This window comes from Ctenopharyngodon idella, chromosome 10 (genome assembly GCF_019924925.1).
Source record: "Ctenopharyngodon idella isolate HZGC_01 chromosome 10, HZGC01, whole genome shotgun sequence".
NCBI lineage: Eukaryota > Metazoa > Chordata > Actinopteri > Cypriniformes > Xenocyprididae > Ctenopharyngodon > Ctenopharyngodon idella.
Genome location: NC_067229.1, coordinates 26,748,552 through 26,762,740, shown reverse-complemented (window position 1 = coordinate 26,762,740; position 14,189 = coordinate 26,748,552). Strand labels below are relative to the sequence as shown.

The following is a 14,189-nucleotide window of genomic DNA, read 5'->3' as shown; positions in this document are numbered from 1 at the left end:
AGTATACTTATTTTTGAGTGAAAAATGTGGCTCTGTAGTGCTATCAAAGCATTTCTCTGTTCATTTGAACATTCCCAGTGCAACAATGGCTCAGCCAATAGCGTGAGTTTAGAGCGGGACTAAGTTCTTGTCTGACCACTTCGAGACAAGGAAGTTTATTATTTTTGCCATTTGGTTTGGTGAATCACCTGTCCACCTTATTTTTATTTATTTATTTTTTTTTTTTTAATGTGGAAGTAAACTAATTTTCTGTGTATGTCCGAGACTTCATATTCATTAGCTTCTATGGGTAAATAACTAAAAAGAATAACAAAGTGCAGTAAACATTTTGTTTGTTTTGCACGACAAACCAGTGCATTTATAATTATGATAATAAATTAAAATAACATAACAAATACCAGCTTGCAATATCAAGTAGCATAGCTAACTGATTGTACAACTAACATAACTGGAAGTCTCGCAAATATAAGTTAAGAAATGGCAGCACGCACTCTTACGTTGAAAGGTGGATAGAATATTTTTAATAACAGAATGCATTTCCCTCTTCTTTCCCTCCTCTGAACTTTCTCTCAGGGTATACAGATATCTTCAAAACTTTGAATATTTGCTCAACATGTTTCATTGTTTAACATGTCTCATCAAATGTCACAATAGTGACAAAATGAAATAGTAAAGTAAACTTCTGTTTGCCTGAGTTCCACTGTAACTCTTTCTCAAATGCTGCTTGTGTAAAATGAAAAAAAAAAAAAAAAAAGTAATTGTATTAGAAGTTTAGTCTTGGGTCTGACATTGGCCCAGTTCTGGGGTGAGGGAATAAATCCAATTAGTGCCAATGAATCAAGGGGAGGTTAACAGACTGGGTTTGACTTTAAGATAGCTTAAAACCAGATGGTGCATTTAGTGCAAAGAAAAAATAAACTACTGAAGTTATTTAGCCTGAATACTGAACATTTGTTTCAAAGTTCTCTTGTATGCTTTCATTGTATGGAAAAGACTAGCATGAACAGTTCACTAAACACCCCTTGTGTTTCACTGAAGAAAGTCTGGAACGACACCAGAGCGAGGGTGACAAACTTTTCATTTTTGAACTTTAGGGATAGTTCACCCAAAAGTGAAAATTCTGTCATCATTTATTAACTCTCGTGTTGTTCCAAACCATTGGAACATATTTTATCATATTTGAAACATAAATGACAATATTTCTAATGAAATCTGAGAGATTTCTGTCCCTCCACTGAAAGTCTATAACACCAGTCAAGCATCTCAATCCAAGTCTTATGAAGAGACATGATTGCTTTACATGATGAACAGATTAATTCACAAAAAAGCCAGGCCGTCTGACCAATCTGAGCAGAGTAGACTAAACAAAACAAATTGGGCCATCTGACCAATCAGAGCAGAGTAAACCAATCACAACAAACTGGGCCATCTGAGCATACAGAGCAAAGTAGACCAATCACAACAGACTGGGTCATCTGACCAACCAGAGCAGAGTAGGCTCTGGGAAAGAGCAGTTAAGACTGACCGAATCCTTTATCGAACAATTTCAGACACTGTGAGAAAAGAGCCGATGCTGCAATACATATTATGAGAATTTTTTTTTGACCTTGGATGTATGTAAAACTATTGTAGGAGACCTCCAAAACAAAATTAGGAACCTTTAAAATAGAGGCACTTTAATTTAGGCTTTTATTATTATATAAACAATGTACATACTATCATGCTCAAATGTGCTTGCTTGACATGCAAGAACAAATCTCACTGGATTGTTATTAAAATACAGAGTATCTTTATTACACCAAGTGCAAATTGCCTGCCTTGTTGGCAGAGGCTATTTACACTAACTCCTTCAGCTTCAACTCTTCTGGGAAGGCTTTCCACAAGGTTTAGGAGTGTGTTTATGGGAATTTTTGACCATTCTTCTAGAAGCGCATTTGTGAGGTCAGGCACTGATGTTGGACGAAAAGGCCTGTCTCTCAGTCTCCGCTCTAATTCATCCCAAAGGTGTTCTATCGGGTTGAGGACAGGATTCTGTGCAGGCCAGTCAAGTTCCTCCACACCAAACTCGCTCATCCATGTCTTTATAGACCTTGCTTTGTGCACTGGTGCGCAGTCATGTTGGAACAGAAAGGGGCCATCCCCAAACTGTTTCCACAAAGTTGGGAGCATGAAATTGTCCAAAATGTCTTGGTATGCTGAAGCATTATGAGTTCTTTTCACTGGAACTAAGGGGCCAAGCCCAACCCATGAAAAACAACCCCACACCATAATCCCCCCTCCACCAAACTTTACACTTGGCACAATGCAGCCAAGCAAGTACCGTTCTCCTGGCAACCGCCAAACCCAGACTCCTCCATCGGATTGCCAGACAGAGAAGCATGATTCATCACTCCAGAGAACACGTCTCCACTGCTCTAGAGTCCAGTGGCAGCGTGCTTTACACCACTGCATCCAACGCTTTGCATTGCACTTGGTGATGTAAGGCTTGGATGCAGCTGCTCGGCCATGGAAACCCATTCCATAAAGCTCTCTACGCACTGTTCTTGAGCTAATCTGAAGGCCACACAAAGTTTGGAGGTCTGTAGCTACTGACTCTGCAGAAAGTTGGCGACTTCTGCGCACGCCTCAGCATGCGCTGACCCCGCTCTGTGATTTTATGTGGCCTACCACTTTGTGGCTGAGTTGCTGTTGTTCCCAATTGCTTCCACTTTGTTATGATACCACTAACAGTTGACCGTGGAATATTTAGTAGTGAGGAAATGTCACGAATGGACTTATTGCACAGGTGGCAACCTATCACGGTACCATGCTTGAATTCACTGAGCTCCTGAGAACGACCCATTCTTTCACAAATGTTTGCAGAAGCAGTCTGCATGCCTAGGTGCTTGATTTTATACACCTGTGGCCATGAAAGTGATTGAAACACCTGAATTCAATGATTTGGAGGGGTGTCCCAATACTTTTGGCAATACATAGTATCTTTGTGTTCAAAGATAAAAAAAACTCTAATGGGTTTTCAATGACATGAGGATAATTTATGACATCACTTTTATTTTTGGGTCAACTAACTCTTTAAAAACAGTAGTCAGTGGTGCCTGGACATCTATGCTATTATGTGTCTAACAGATCATATGAAAAATTATATAATTTATTTTTGTTGCAGTACCTCTGTGGCTAGTTGTCAGTTCTTTCAGCATATAAATTTCTGTGAACTATCATCACTCAAACTCTCTTTCCTACCATCCCCTACTGAGACCCTCTTCGTTTTCTCTTTCTCTCCATCTAAATCCTTTCCTCCACTATCCTGGCACACTAATTTACCAATGTTTTCTGCCCCTAAAACCCTCAATTCTCCCAGTGTGAGTTAGCATATGCTGTAAGCATGCATTTACCCATAAACCCCAACTCCCAGAGCACTTCCTTCTCGGTTGTTTACTGACACTACACCACAGAGAACGAGCAAGTACGACCCACTGACTTTCAAACAATAACCCATCATTACCCACCAATCACCATCGCCCAGCCATCCCTGTCATTGCCACCCAGGGTCCACAGGGGGCGGAGCCGAACATGACTGACAAGCATGGTTGAAAACAACTCCCTGCTATGATTTTGGCTCATTGCGTGAGAGTGTGGTGGGACATGTGAATGTGACTTTTCAGGGTGGGTGAAGGGGTTCCTCTGTTGAGCATCACATCAATGCGTTTTTCCCCTTCGGTAGGAGACAGGAAAAAAAGACAGTGGTGTGATCCAGAGGTGCCCTAGGCCTGCACAAAGCCCGGATTTAGCTGAGCTCCTGTAAACCGCTTCGTTGACTTGGCAAATCTGGCCTGTTCTGACAGCGGTTAAAGCAGCATGAAGCCAGGGTTGAAAACAAACAAACCGGGGAGAAAAGATAATCGCTGGTGTTTTGTGATGTACCTGCCAGTACAGATTGCTGATTGTAGATCCAAAAGCCTTTGAGTTTTCAAAAATGAGCTCATCTAACCCAATTGTGTTACCTACATGAACCACGCAAACAAAAAATGTAATCAGATTATTTAATAGTTCTGTTCTGAAATATAGTGAGCTGCCTACCTAGACAACATCTTAGGCAGTGACATTATGCTATCTTCTATGCCTCATTTTACCAAACTTCTTCTGGTGATGTTTCCATGATGCTTCAAAAGATGGTATGGTTTTCATACTTTTCCTTGTGGAATTAAAAGGATTTGTCACCTGATTCTTATCTACTCTCCTCATCTATAATTGACGTTTTATATACATAACGAGTGCTACTTCGTTTCAATAAGATTTCAGTGTGTCCAGGGCTACTTGGAGCAACATTGCATAAACAAACAACCAACAAAATGGTGTGTTGCTTGCTGGTTAAGACAAAAACATGGTTTAACATGGAAGAGATACCTTTGATTACTCGCATTATTGTTTCAGGTCTTGTTAGGACACAATGTTAGAGTGTGATGCAGTTAGCTTAGCAACATTCTAACGTATGGACATCAACTGTCAGTCTCCTGTGCTCTTCATATAAGGAGGTCTTTCTGTGAGGAGTTTCTGCCAATGAAGAGCATTCAAAATAAGACACTTTTGTTCAGTTTCAATTAGAATGTTGCCTTAGAATATATGGAGACTTTGGTTATATAGCAAAGATGGAGATAGCAATTGTCTGACCTTTTTTTTATAGGTTTTATGTAAGAATGCATATTAATTCCTGGGTGGTTTAGGTTTCTCTTAATATGTTAAAACCTCCAATAACTGTCAACCAATACCTAGATAAATTAAGAAGGTCTATCTGCCATATTTCTCATTTGCCATGTAACAGGCTTTACTGAGTCTCTTAAAACTGCTGAGCTGTGGCTAAATCCATCTCACACTCTAGATGCTCTGTTGAATTAATATGATTGTGAGTGTAGTCAACTCTAACAGCATAACAAACATCCCAAGCCTCCCGGAAACCAGCATCTCCTCCCTAACTCACATTATTAATCCCAAATCTCCTCCGAATTTTCTAACCTTTACAACCTAAAAAAAAAAAAAAAAAAAAAACTATTGAATTATATAACTGTTTCATTTCATGTGGGAACTCTCTCTCTCTCTCTCTCTCTCTCTCTCTCTCTCTCTCTCTCTCTCTCACTGCAATTTGTATGTACGCCCCCTTTTGTAAGGATGGACAGGTGTTGGTCGCACCAACCCGATCTCACAGCAATTCATACATGTTTTACGAGGTGGCTAATTCATACAAATTCATACGACCTCACTCATGCGAATTCATATGTTTTTTGCTAAATCGTACGTATTTTACGAGTTGACAAATTTGTATGAATTAATACGAATGACCTCGCCCCTAAACCTACCCATCACTGGGGTTTAGACAAATCGTACGAATTCATACGGGTGAGGTCGTACGAATGAATACGAATTAGCCATCTCGTAAAATACGTAGGAATTGGTCGTGAGATAGCGTCGGTCGCACCACACAAATTTGATTTGATGGACTTTTTTTTTTTTTGAAATCTGTATTTTTATTTTTTATAAAACAATAATAAAAGATCACGTCATATAATTATACCACTAATTCTAAAGCTTTCGTTTGAAAAATTAATTCTTTCAATATAGGGTTTTTTCTTCATTACGATATCAAAACATTATGTATTATCTTTTTTTATGCCCTACAAAAAATAACGGTTACACTTTATTTCTATGGTCCACTTTAGACATTCTACTAAATATAAGGAACTTTGTAACTACATGCCAACTAACTCTCATTGGAATATTATTAGACTGTTAGGTTAGGGTTAGTAGAATAAGTTGACATAGTTACATAGTTACCAAGTACAATTTAACTTCCCTAAAGGCCTTTTATACCTTAATTTCATTCAAATGTTATTGAAAAAGATGCACTTAATGGATGAGTAACATATTAGAATATATTTATGAATAGTGTCACAAAACATATCTGAATTAAGAATGAAAAATCAGTCAGCCTTTTAAATCAACTGTTCAATCAAAACTCAATGCATATTAGCAAGACTAGTTAACATCCCAGGCTTGCTGACATAATACTCAACTGCAAGTGTCACCCTTGAGTAATATTAACATCTAATAATGGAGCGAAAATCATTTAATCTCAATAGCCATTGAGAAGGATGTGAATAGCCCTCTGCTGTATCTGACATTGATTTATCGCTCCACAGATTTCGCGTCATATTCAGCATATCACGGAAGGATGTTTGTATTTCCATCTCAAAGGAGGAATAATCGTCTCTCATAACAGGTGTTATGCAGCGCGCCTAGAGACTTTAGGATCTATTGTCGTCCTGTATTGTTGCATTGGAGGGCAGGTGCAGGTAAGCACAATGCAAGCGCTCTTTTTTACCATCACAACAGGAAACTGAATTAAGCTATAACAGCACACTGTCAACACTGGATGCAGGCCACGCTAGATAACAATAAAGGCTCTAAACAGCAGCTGGGACGAGCGAGCTGATATCGAGAATGGAGAAATCACAGTGTTTGCACAGTGGTAAAGCAAATACACTTTTCTAATCAAAATCTTGAAATTCAAGTGATAGCTTAGCAGGGGCCCCAAAAGTGAGCACTGGATTGCTATTCTTGCATCAGCAAACTAGAACTGGGTGATGTCATGATGAGAACATGATTTTTGGGGGGTATAAAAACAGCACGATACTGACAGACCTAAAGGAATACTGGGATATGTATTTTCCCGTTCTGTTCAAGTTTGTAGCTGCTTATTCATTCAACAGCCTGTCAAAAACAACCAAGATAGTCAAAACCCACGTTCCTTTTCTGCTGACAAACTATTTCATCTAGCTTCAGCTTTCTTCACTTTGGTATTCCATATATGCCAAACAACAGAAGGAAACAGGGAAAAAAAAGACACACATAAACACACACACACACACACATATTTGGCCATTTGTCATTAAAATTCAACAAATTGTTCTGTGGGTTTACCAATCGGCTGGCTCGACAGAAATAAATTACATTCTGAGTGTCACAAAGAAATTAGAACAGCAGGTTTAGTGTGTCTTTGTGCCTCTTTTAGAAAAAAAAGGGCTTTCCCTTCTTCTCTGTTTGTCTCTGACCTCTCGTACTCCCTCTCTCTCTGTGCCGCACTTGCCACGTTCTATTATTTTTCACTTTGAAACTGTCTTTTCTGCCATCAAGGGAATTGGAGACCTTGAGATGTTCTCCTAAGCCAGCTCTTAACTCAGAGTGCTGAGAGACAGGAAGATGTGTGGAACTTACCCCATTCTTCGGGTAGGCGACCCACCCCAGGTCACCAATTACGGAGCGAGAGTCCAGCAAGTTCACTGCAGGAGAACAAGAAACAGGGACAAATCAATGATCTGGAGTTGTAAAAGTAATATAAAAATAACATTTATATGCAGACTGCTTTACTTCGCAGATCACATTAGTTGTCCTTTAACACAATATCATCTTGATCTCATTCATTTTGTACTGTAGATTCTCTAACATTTTTTAAAATAAATTCATTTTAATTATAATTATTATCAAATTAATTGTATTTCACATTAATTGTGTCACAATATCTAGTTGAGGGTGATCTAATTAGATTTCACAGATGTTCATTTATAAAAAAAAATTAAATTAATTTTAATTCAATTTTTTATTATATTTGTTGCCCTTTGTCATATTATTGTTGATATCTGCATATACCAACTCTACAGTATACATGTACACATATTTATATTTTGTTGTTGCTGTTGTTTACAACAATATCTAGTTCATTTTGGCCATGTTCAGACTGCCAGCTACAAAGATTTTATCCATATGTTTTTTTTTTGTTTGTTTGTTTAAATGTGATTCCAAGCAGATTTTTACAGATGCGTCTCAGTCTGGATGCTCTGGCTGCTCAAATTGGATTTAAAACTGTCTTTTTTATGGAAAGGCCAAAACTTTTGATGCGACACAAAATGATAACGTCAAAACTGGTGACAGAAATGCTGGAAGTATTCATACAGTGTTCAAAAGGTATGTCCAAAGATTTCTGCATTTTCCTGTGCGACAGTTCTGTACTAGGACTCAACAGGAGCTCTTATTTGGAGAGCGAGATGATGCATCTCCATTTTTTCTGCATCCGTTTTGAAAGCCTTGTCACATACATGGGTACGCCTACGTCCATACCAAAGCAATCCATGCATATAGGTTGGTTATGTCTGGACACAAATCTTATTTGATCACTTGCAAATAATAGTGCTGACAGTCTGCCTGAAAACATCTGATTTGAGAAAAAGTTTGATTTGCCTCCAGTCTGAACATAGCCTTTGAGTCCATTTGTTTTCATAGGCATTCATAAGTAAAGTATGCGCTTGCTTATGTAACTAGATTTCAAGTGTTATGCCATTGAACATTTATATACAATACAATCACTGAATTCCATGAATGCAATAATCAATGACCCTAAAAGGAAAGCTGCACGCATGTAAAAGTGTTTTAGATGTTGTCAGTTTGTTGATATTGTAATAGGATCACAAAAATGAATGAGGTCAAAATTGCAGCCACAAGTATCAAAAATTTAATTGAAATTCAAAATAATATAATAATATATTTCATATCTTATGAAATATATAAGATATATAAGGGGGGGAGCCCTCATAAAGGAAAAAAATGCCCCTGAAAATAATTCCCAGATAGAAAACATTATGTATACAGACACTTTACATCTGGATACCTACAAAATCACATTGGCTTTTTATAGTATTGAATAAAATCTGTCTGACAATCATTGAAAATACACCCTATTGGAAGTATAATAGAACGTGGAGAAATATTTGTTGTCTAATCTTTGCCCTTGGTTAAATTGAGTGCATATTCTATGTGAGATGTCTATAAAACAATCCTGTCCTTTTCAGATTATTGTGCCAGTATCTGATACGCAGAGTAGGTCACAGGTCCTTTTTTTTATCTGCTGGAACCTTTTACGAATGAGTACCGCCACAGCTAATTAGATGACCTTTACTTTCACAGCCTGATCAGGGATGAATTTTAATTTGACCTTGTGTTGATCAAAGGTTGTGTGGCGAGACTATTTAGCATGTGTGAGATGACTCACAATAGCAATATCTTTTTTGGCTCCAAAACAACAAGCTAACGACTAAGAAACCAACACAAATGTCACAATGGTGCTAAAAAAAATAATGTGAAAGACGTAAATGGGTAAATATCAGTCAAAAGTACAATAATCAATAAGGCCAACAGTTGGATGGGAGTGAGAGATTATTGATCTTACATGTTATGTAACCCCAAATTTGAGACTTACTCACACATTACAAAAAAAAAAAAAAAAAAACACTGAATTAGATTTACATTTAATATGCTTTTAACACCAAATGAAATAGTCCGTGTGGCCCATTTAAATGTCTATAAATGAGGTCTACATGTGTTTAATTTGAATGACAGACATCGATGTGCATTGTCCTACTTAAACTGAAAAATATCCTGGGGAGAATCACATAAATCCAATTAGCATGAAGAAGTACAGTTCTGAACTAGATAAAAGAGAGGTTGTGTCCATCCTTAGGCAAATACAATAAATGGAGATCTAACTTTGGGAGGGAAAGAAAAAAAACATTTTAAGACTGAACCAAAAAGTAAACCATGAAAGAAAGATTCTCAAGAAACACTGACTAGTACAGGACATTTTCTTGCAAAATATTTAAAGCAAATATTCTGTTATGTGTTTACCCTTCTGCTTTGGAATACTCAAGGTTAAACCATCCAAATGCAACGGCTAAAATTGTTAATTTAAAGTGTTTTTAAAGCACGCTGCCCTACAGATTACTGTTCACCGCAGGCCGCAGCTCTCCAAATCGACAGGTTTGTTCAAATTCTACCATACAGTACTTGCAGCTATTGTGATTTTCAAGTGGCCGTTGTCCTTCCGCGTCTGCCGGGCCATTGTGCCAGTCTGTGTAGGCACCCGTGCGCCCTCCCCCCATCCTGCTCTCATTTTTATTGTGCCATCATCAGCGTACAATCAATCAACTCATCCCCACACTTGTCATTGCACTGTCCATATGCTGACTTCTGCTCATTAGAATATTTACATATTCTATAGTCTGAGCACTTCAGCCCAAGTGATAAATTGGAACACATTAATTTTAGTTGCAGATAATTTGCTGACATTTCCCATGGTAACAGCGGGTGAAATCTTTTTTTATGTTTGCTAGTTAAAATGTCCAAAAGCTTGAAAGGGTTTCATGCAAATATACTGTTGTATCCTGGGAAATAAAGCTGTAAAATATGGAATAGTGCCTGTTGTTCTCTGACCACTACAAAGCGAATTTAGGGAACTTTGATGCACGCAGTGTCTGTGTTTCCTTTGTCTCTACGTTTCTAATGCAAATTCACCATCCCACGTGTACACTTCAGCTATCACAAAAAAAGACATAATATTTTTACAAAAAGTGTCATTGTGGTCCAATGCAATATACATTTTAGAGCTATCTGATCTTTCTAATACAAGTTTAACCTCTGAAAAGACTATTTATATATATAAAACCTTCATTAAGTGCCTCATCTTTGTCTCCGTGAAGTGTAGAAATTATACTGCATAGGTATTTCTTTTCATCCTACAATAATCTAGCATTTAATATCTGAGTCCTAAAGAACATGCTACAGCAGGTCTTTAAAATAGACTATTGAATCTACATTAATAACTTCACTGAATAGTGCTTTCATTCTGATTATCTTTTAATGGATGTTCTTATTAAACAACACAATTCACAAAATCTTTAAAGGGCTCCACTGAACATGTTCAAAGAAAATGAAGCAATTCACAAAATACACTTTATGACGTCTATCCATGTGCAGTAGTGAACTGAGATGTTTAAATAACACCTGGCTGGGTGTTATCACTGTAACTGTAATCACTGATGTTCAGGAACTTCTGCTCCATTAAACAGTGTGGTGTGAAATCATTGCTGTCTTTATGGACTATATATTACATAATGCTTCACATAAGACATAACATTTCAACCTGTATATACAACCTTTCTGTCGCCATCTACCCTCGTATACCATAAAATACAGAGCAAGACCCATAAAACAGGTTCTGGAGAAGATCTGATGGGTGTTTGATGCATTTATACTATTTCATGTGTAAATTGTGAACCCTGTTTATAATGTCATGTATTTATTGTAATATGTGATGTACGTTATGTACAGGTTCTATATAAAGCCAGAAAGTTTTGACAATCCGATACCATTGAAGAACCTTATTAAGCTCTACAAATAACTTTTAAAATATTTTCTGGTTATTTAGAAACCACTGTATACTGGTTATGTACTCGGAAATCAACGCACTAATCTGAGGAACCTTTAATGAAACATCAAGAACTTTTGTTTTAGTATCCAAACAACCATACAGCAACCCAGTTTTGGGGTTGCTAAATGGTTGTTTGGAGACTAAAAAAAAAAAAAAATGGATCCAAAAATGGCTCTGAATAAGAAGAGTGTTATTTGCTGAACCACTGAAGAACCTTTACTTCCAGAACTATATTCTCTTTGCGGAATCCAGTGACCGTCAACCATCATATCCCTGCAAATACCACCTTTCCCAGATCCCATGTCTTACCTTCATTACTAGGAATGCAGAAAGTCCTGAACGCGCCGAGACTGAAGACGCAAATCCAGGCGATGTAACTCCACCGTGAACGCATACTCATCGACTGAAGAAATGTGTCAAATGAATGAATGTACCGAAATCACATCAGCACTGAAGCGATCCTGAAAGACTTACAGAGGACATGAGGACCGCTGACCGTAGACACGCAGGAATAAAAACACATTTGAGCGTAGACAAGCGGCGCGCACGTTGCGGTGAGTGTTGAAGCGCTCCGGTTTGAGACTCACGGAGCTGTCAGACACCCACACAGCCGACAGCATGAGGAGGAGGAGTAAACGATTACAGCTCTCCAATAGACATCAATGACTGCTCATGACATGAGACTCATCTAGACTAATGAAGGTGTAAGTCAGACGAATAATGTTAAAAAATGACATCTATGTGCACATTGTGTCAAAACTATAATAGACTATATTGATCGTGTTTGACTGATACACGGCAATTTTCCTACGAGATCTAATAAAGAAACACTTTCGATTGAGCCTATCTATCTATCTATCTATCTATCTATCTATCTATCTATCTATCTATCTATCTATCTATCTATCTATGGTTTTAATAATAATACTGTAATAATGGTTCTATTTAAAACCAAAAGGGTTTGACAGTTTAACTTTTTAGTTCTACAATTCTGGTTAGTTCTGTTTTCTGGTTATTTAGAAAACCATTGTATAGTGGTTATGTATCTATAATGAAGACATACAATTATATGAACAATTGGAATAATAGATAAAATGTTAGTGGCAATGATAATGCATCAGTTGTACATCTTTCTTAATTGTGCTAATCACATTAATTGTTTAAATAATATATGCACTTACTGTAGTTTTGTAAGGAAAACATGTAAAGAAAAACACTAATAATATGGCATAGTAATTTGTACTATAACTATTCCTTTAAAGCAACAAGCTTTTGCAACATAAAAATGTAAAGATTTCCAAAAGCAAGTCTGTGATTTAAGCTCACGTGGCCTTTTTATCTGCACCTCTATTTTTCACTGCATTCTTAAAATCCAAATTTAAGCCAAAGCAGCACTTCCACCCACAAGATAAATGCGGCTCAATGACTGCAGCTCAATCTCTTTCATCTGCATGATTATACATATTCCCGTGCCGTGCCCTCCTGAAACATCCCACGCTCCTCAACGTCCTCATTCACCAGACACTCACGGAGAAATTCAGCAGCCAACATCAGACTCAGATCCTGAGTTCAAAATGACAAACTAAAGAACAACAACAATGGGTTTGTCTTCAGATGTTAACCAAAACAGGGAAGGAAAGAATTGAGTTATACAACCTTATCCATTCCAGCATCGTTTCTGTTGCACAAGACATTACGCACTCATGGTCCGGTCCATACGCTAAATGTATAGATAAAGAACAGAGCACAATAAAAACAAGACACCTGCAAAAGTATTTAAATCTGTTTTTGTGCTAAAGACACATCTATCTAATCTAATAAGGTACGTTCTGCATCACTGAGTCATTGATAAGTGGTTGCTATAAGGTGCTTACTGGCCAAAAGTCACCTCAAAGTCTCATGTTCTCCCTTCAATGTACGTTTAAGGGCACCTATTATGGCATTTGAATGGTTCTACCAAGACACAAATTTGAAAAGCTACTCAGCTATCTCATGGTCTTTAAAATAAGGGATTGATGTAATATGCTAATAATATTTATATCTGCCTGTCAAAAATTGTAATTATGACCCCAAGTATGATCAGTAATATCAGTGATACTTCCCTGAGCAAGCAAAACTAATGTGGAAAACAAACTGGAAAGAGTTTTGAAGTATGTGTTTTTGTTAAAATATACAAAGATTTTTTGGAGTACTGCATTCACAGATTTAATGTGGGCCACATTTAAAATTTCACTCTGAAAGGGTAGTGTTGGGTCTGAGTCCACCATGTCAGTTCCAAGTCCTTAACCAATTGAGTTTGAGTGGGAGACATTTATTAATGTCTTGTCTCAATTTTAGGTTGTTATTTTTTTATATATCTTTCATGTTACACATGATTTGTATTCGATACTCAGAATATTTTCAAAGTCCAAAATGCCAGAGTCCGTGTCAAGTTCAAGTACAAATCCACTCGAGTGTGTCCAAGTTCATGTTCATTCATAATTGCAATCTGAAACTGAGTCCAAGTACCCCATCTCTACTGAAGTGGCTGCAGCTTCTGAATTAAAAAGTGAACTGGACTTGTCATAGACATCTCAAAGACCAACCTAAAAACAGCAGGGTCTTTGCCACCACACTCAGAGCGGAGGCTTGGTTTAGGCAGACACAGCTGAGCTGTCACTACTGATAATCGTGTCCTGGCATTAAAGAGAGAGAGGACTTGGACAAAAGTACAGGAAGAGGAACAATCTGAGAGTCAGCACACAATCTCAGAGCAGCACACTGGTGCATTATGGGATGTAGAGGGTTACTCAGAAGCCAGTGGGTAGAAATGCAAGCTATAATATGGTTAGACATAAGAAGACATTTCACATAACCATTTACACACTAAACAATGTTATGT

The 14,189-nt window shown here is 37.6% G+C and overlaps 1 protein-coding gene across 3 annotated transcripts in view; it reads right to left on the bottom strand.

The window, feature by feature from the left end:
* The window catches only part of LOC127521016 (ephrin type-A receptor 5), a 77,769-nt gene extending 65,855 nt beyond the window's left edge, over window positions 1-11,914 (bottom strand). Inside the window, exons 1-2 of one of the 3 annotated variants that reach the window (XM_051909852.1) lie at window positions 11,618-11,914; window positions 7,267-7,331 (exon numbers count right to left, since the gene is read on the bottom strand). In XM_051909852.1, the coding sequence (XP_051765812.1) occupies window positions 7,267-7,331; window positions 11,618-11,708 (156 nt within the window). In that variant the 5' untranslated portion in view covers window positions 11,709-11,914. The remainder of the gene's footprint in view (window positions 1-7,266; window positions 7,332-11,617) is intronic. The other 2 variants (XM_051909850.1, XM_051909851.1) reach the window with 2 other exon arrangements.
* Window positions 11,915-14,189: the final 2,275 nt, after the last annotated feature.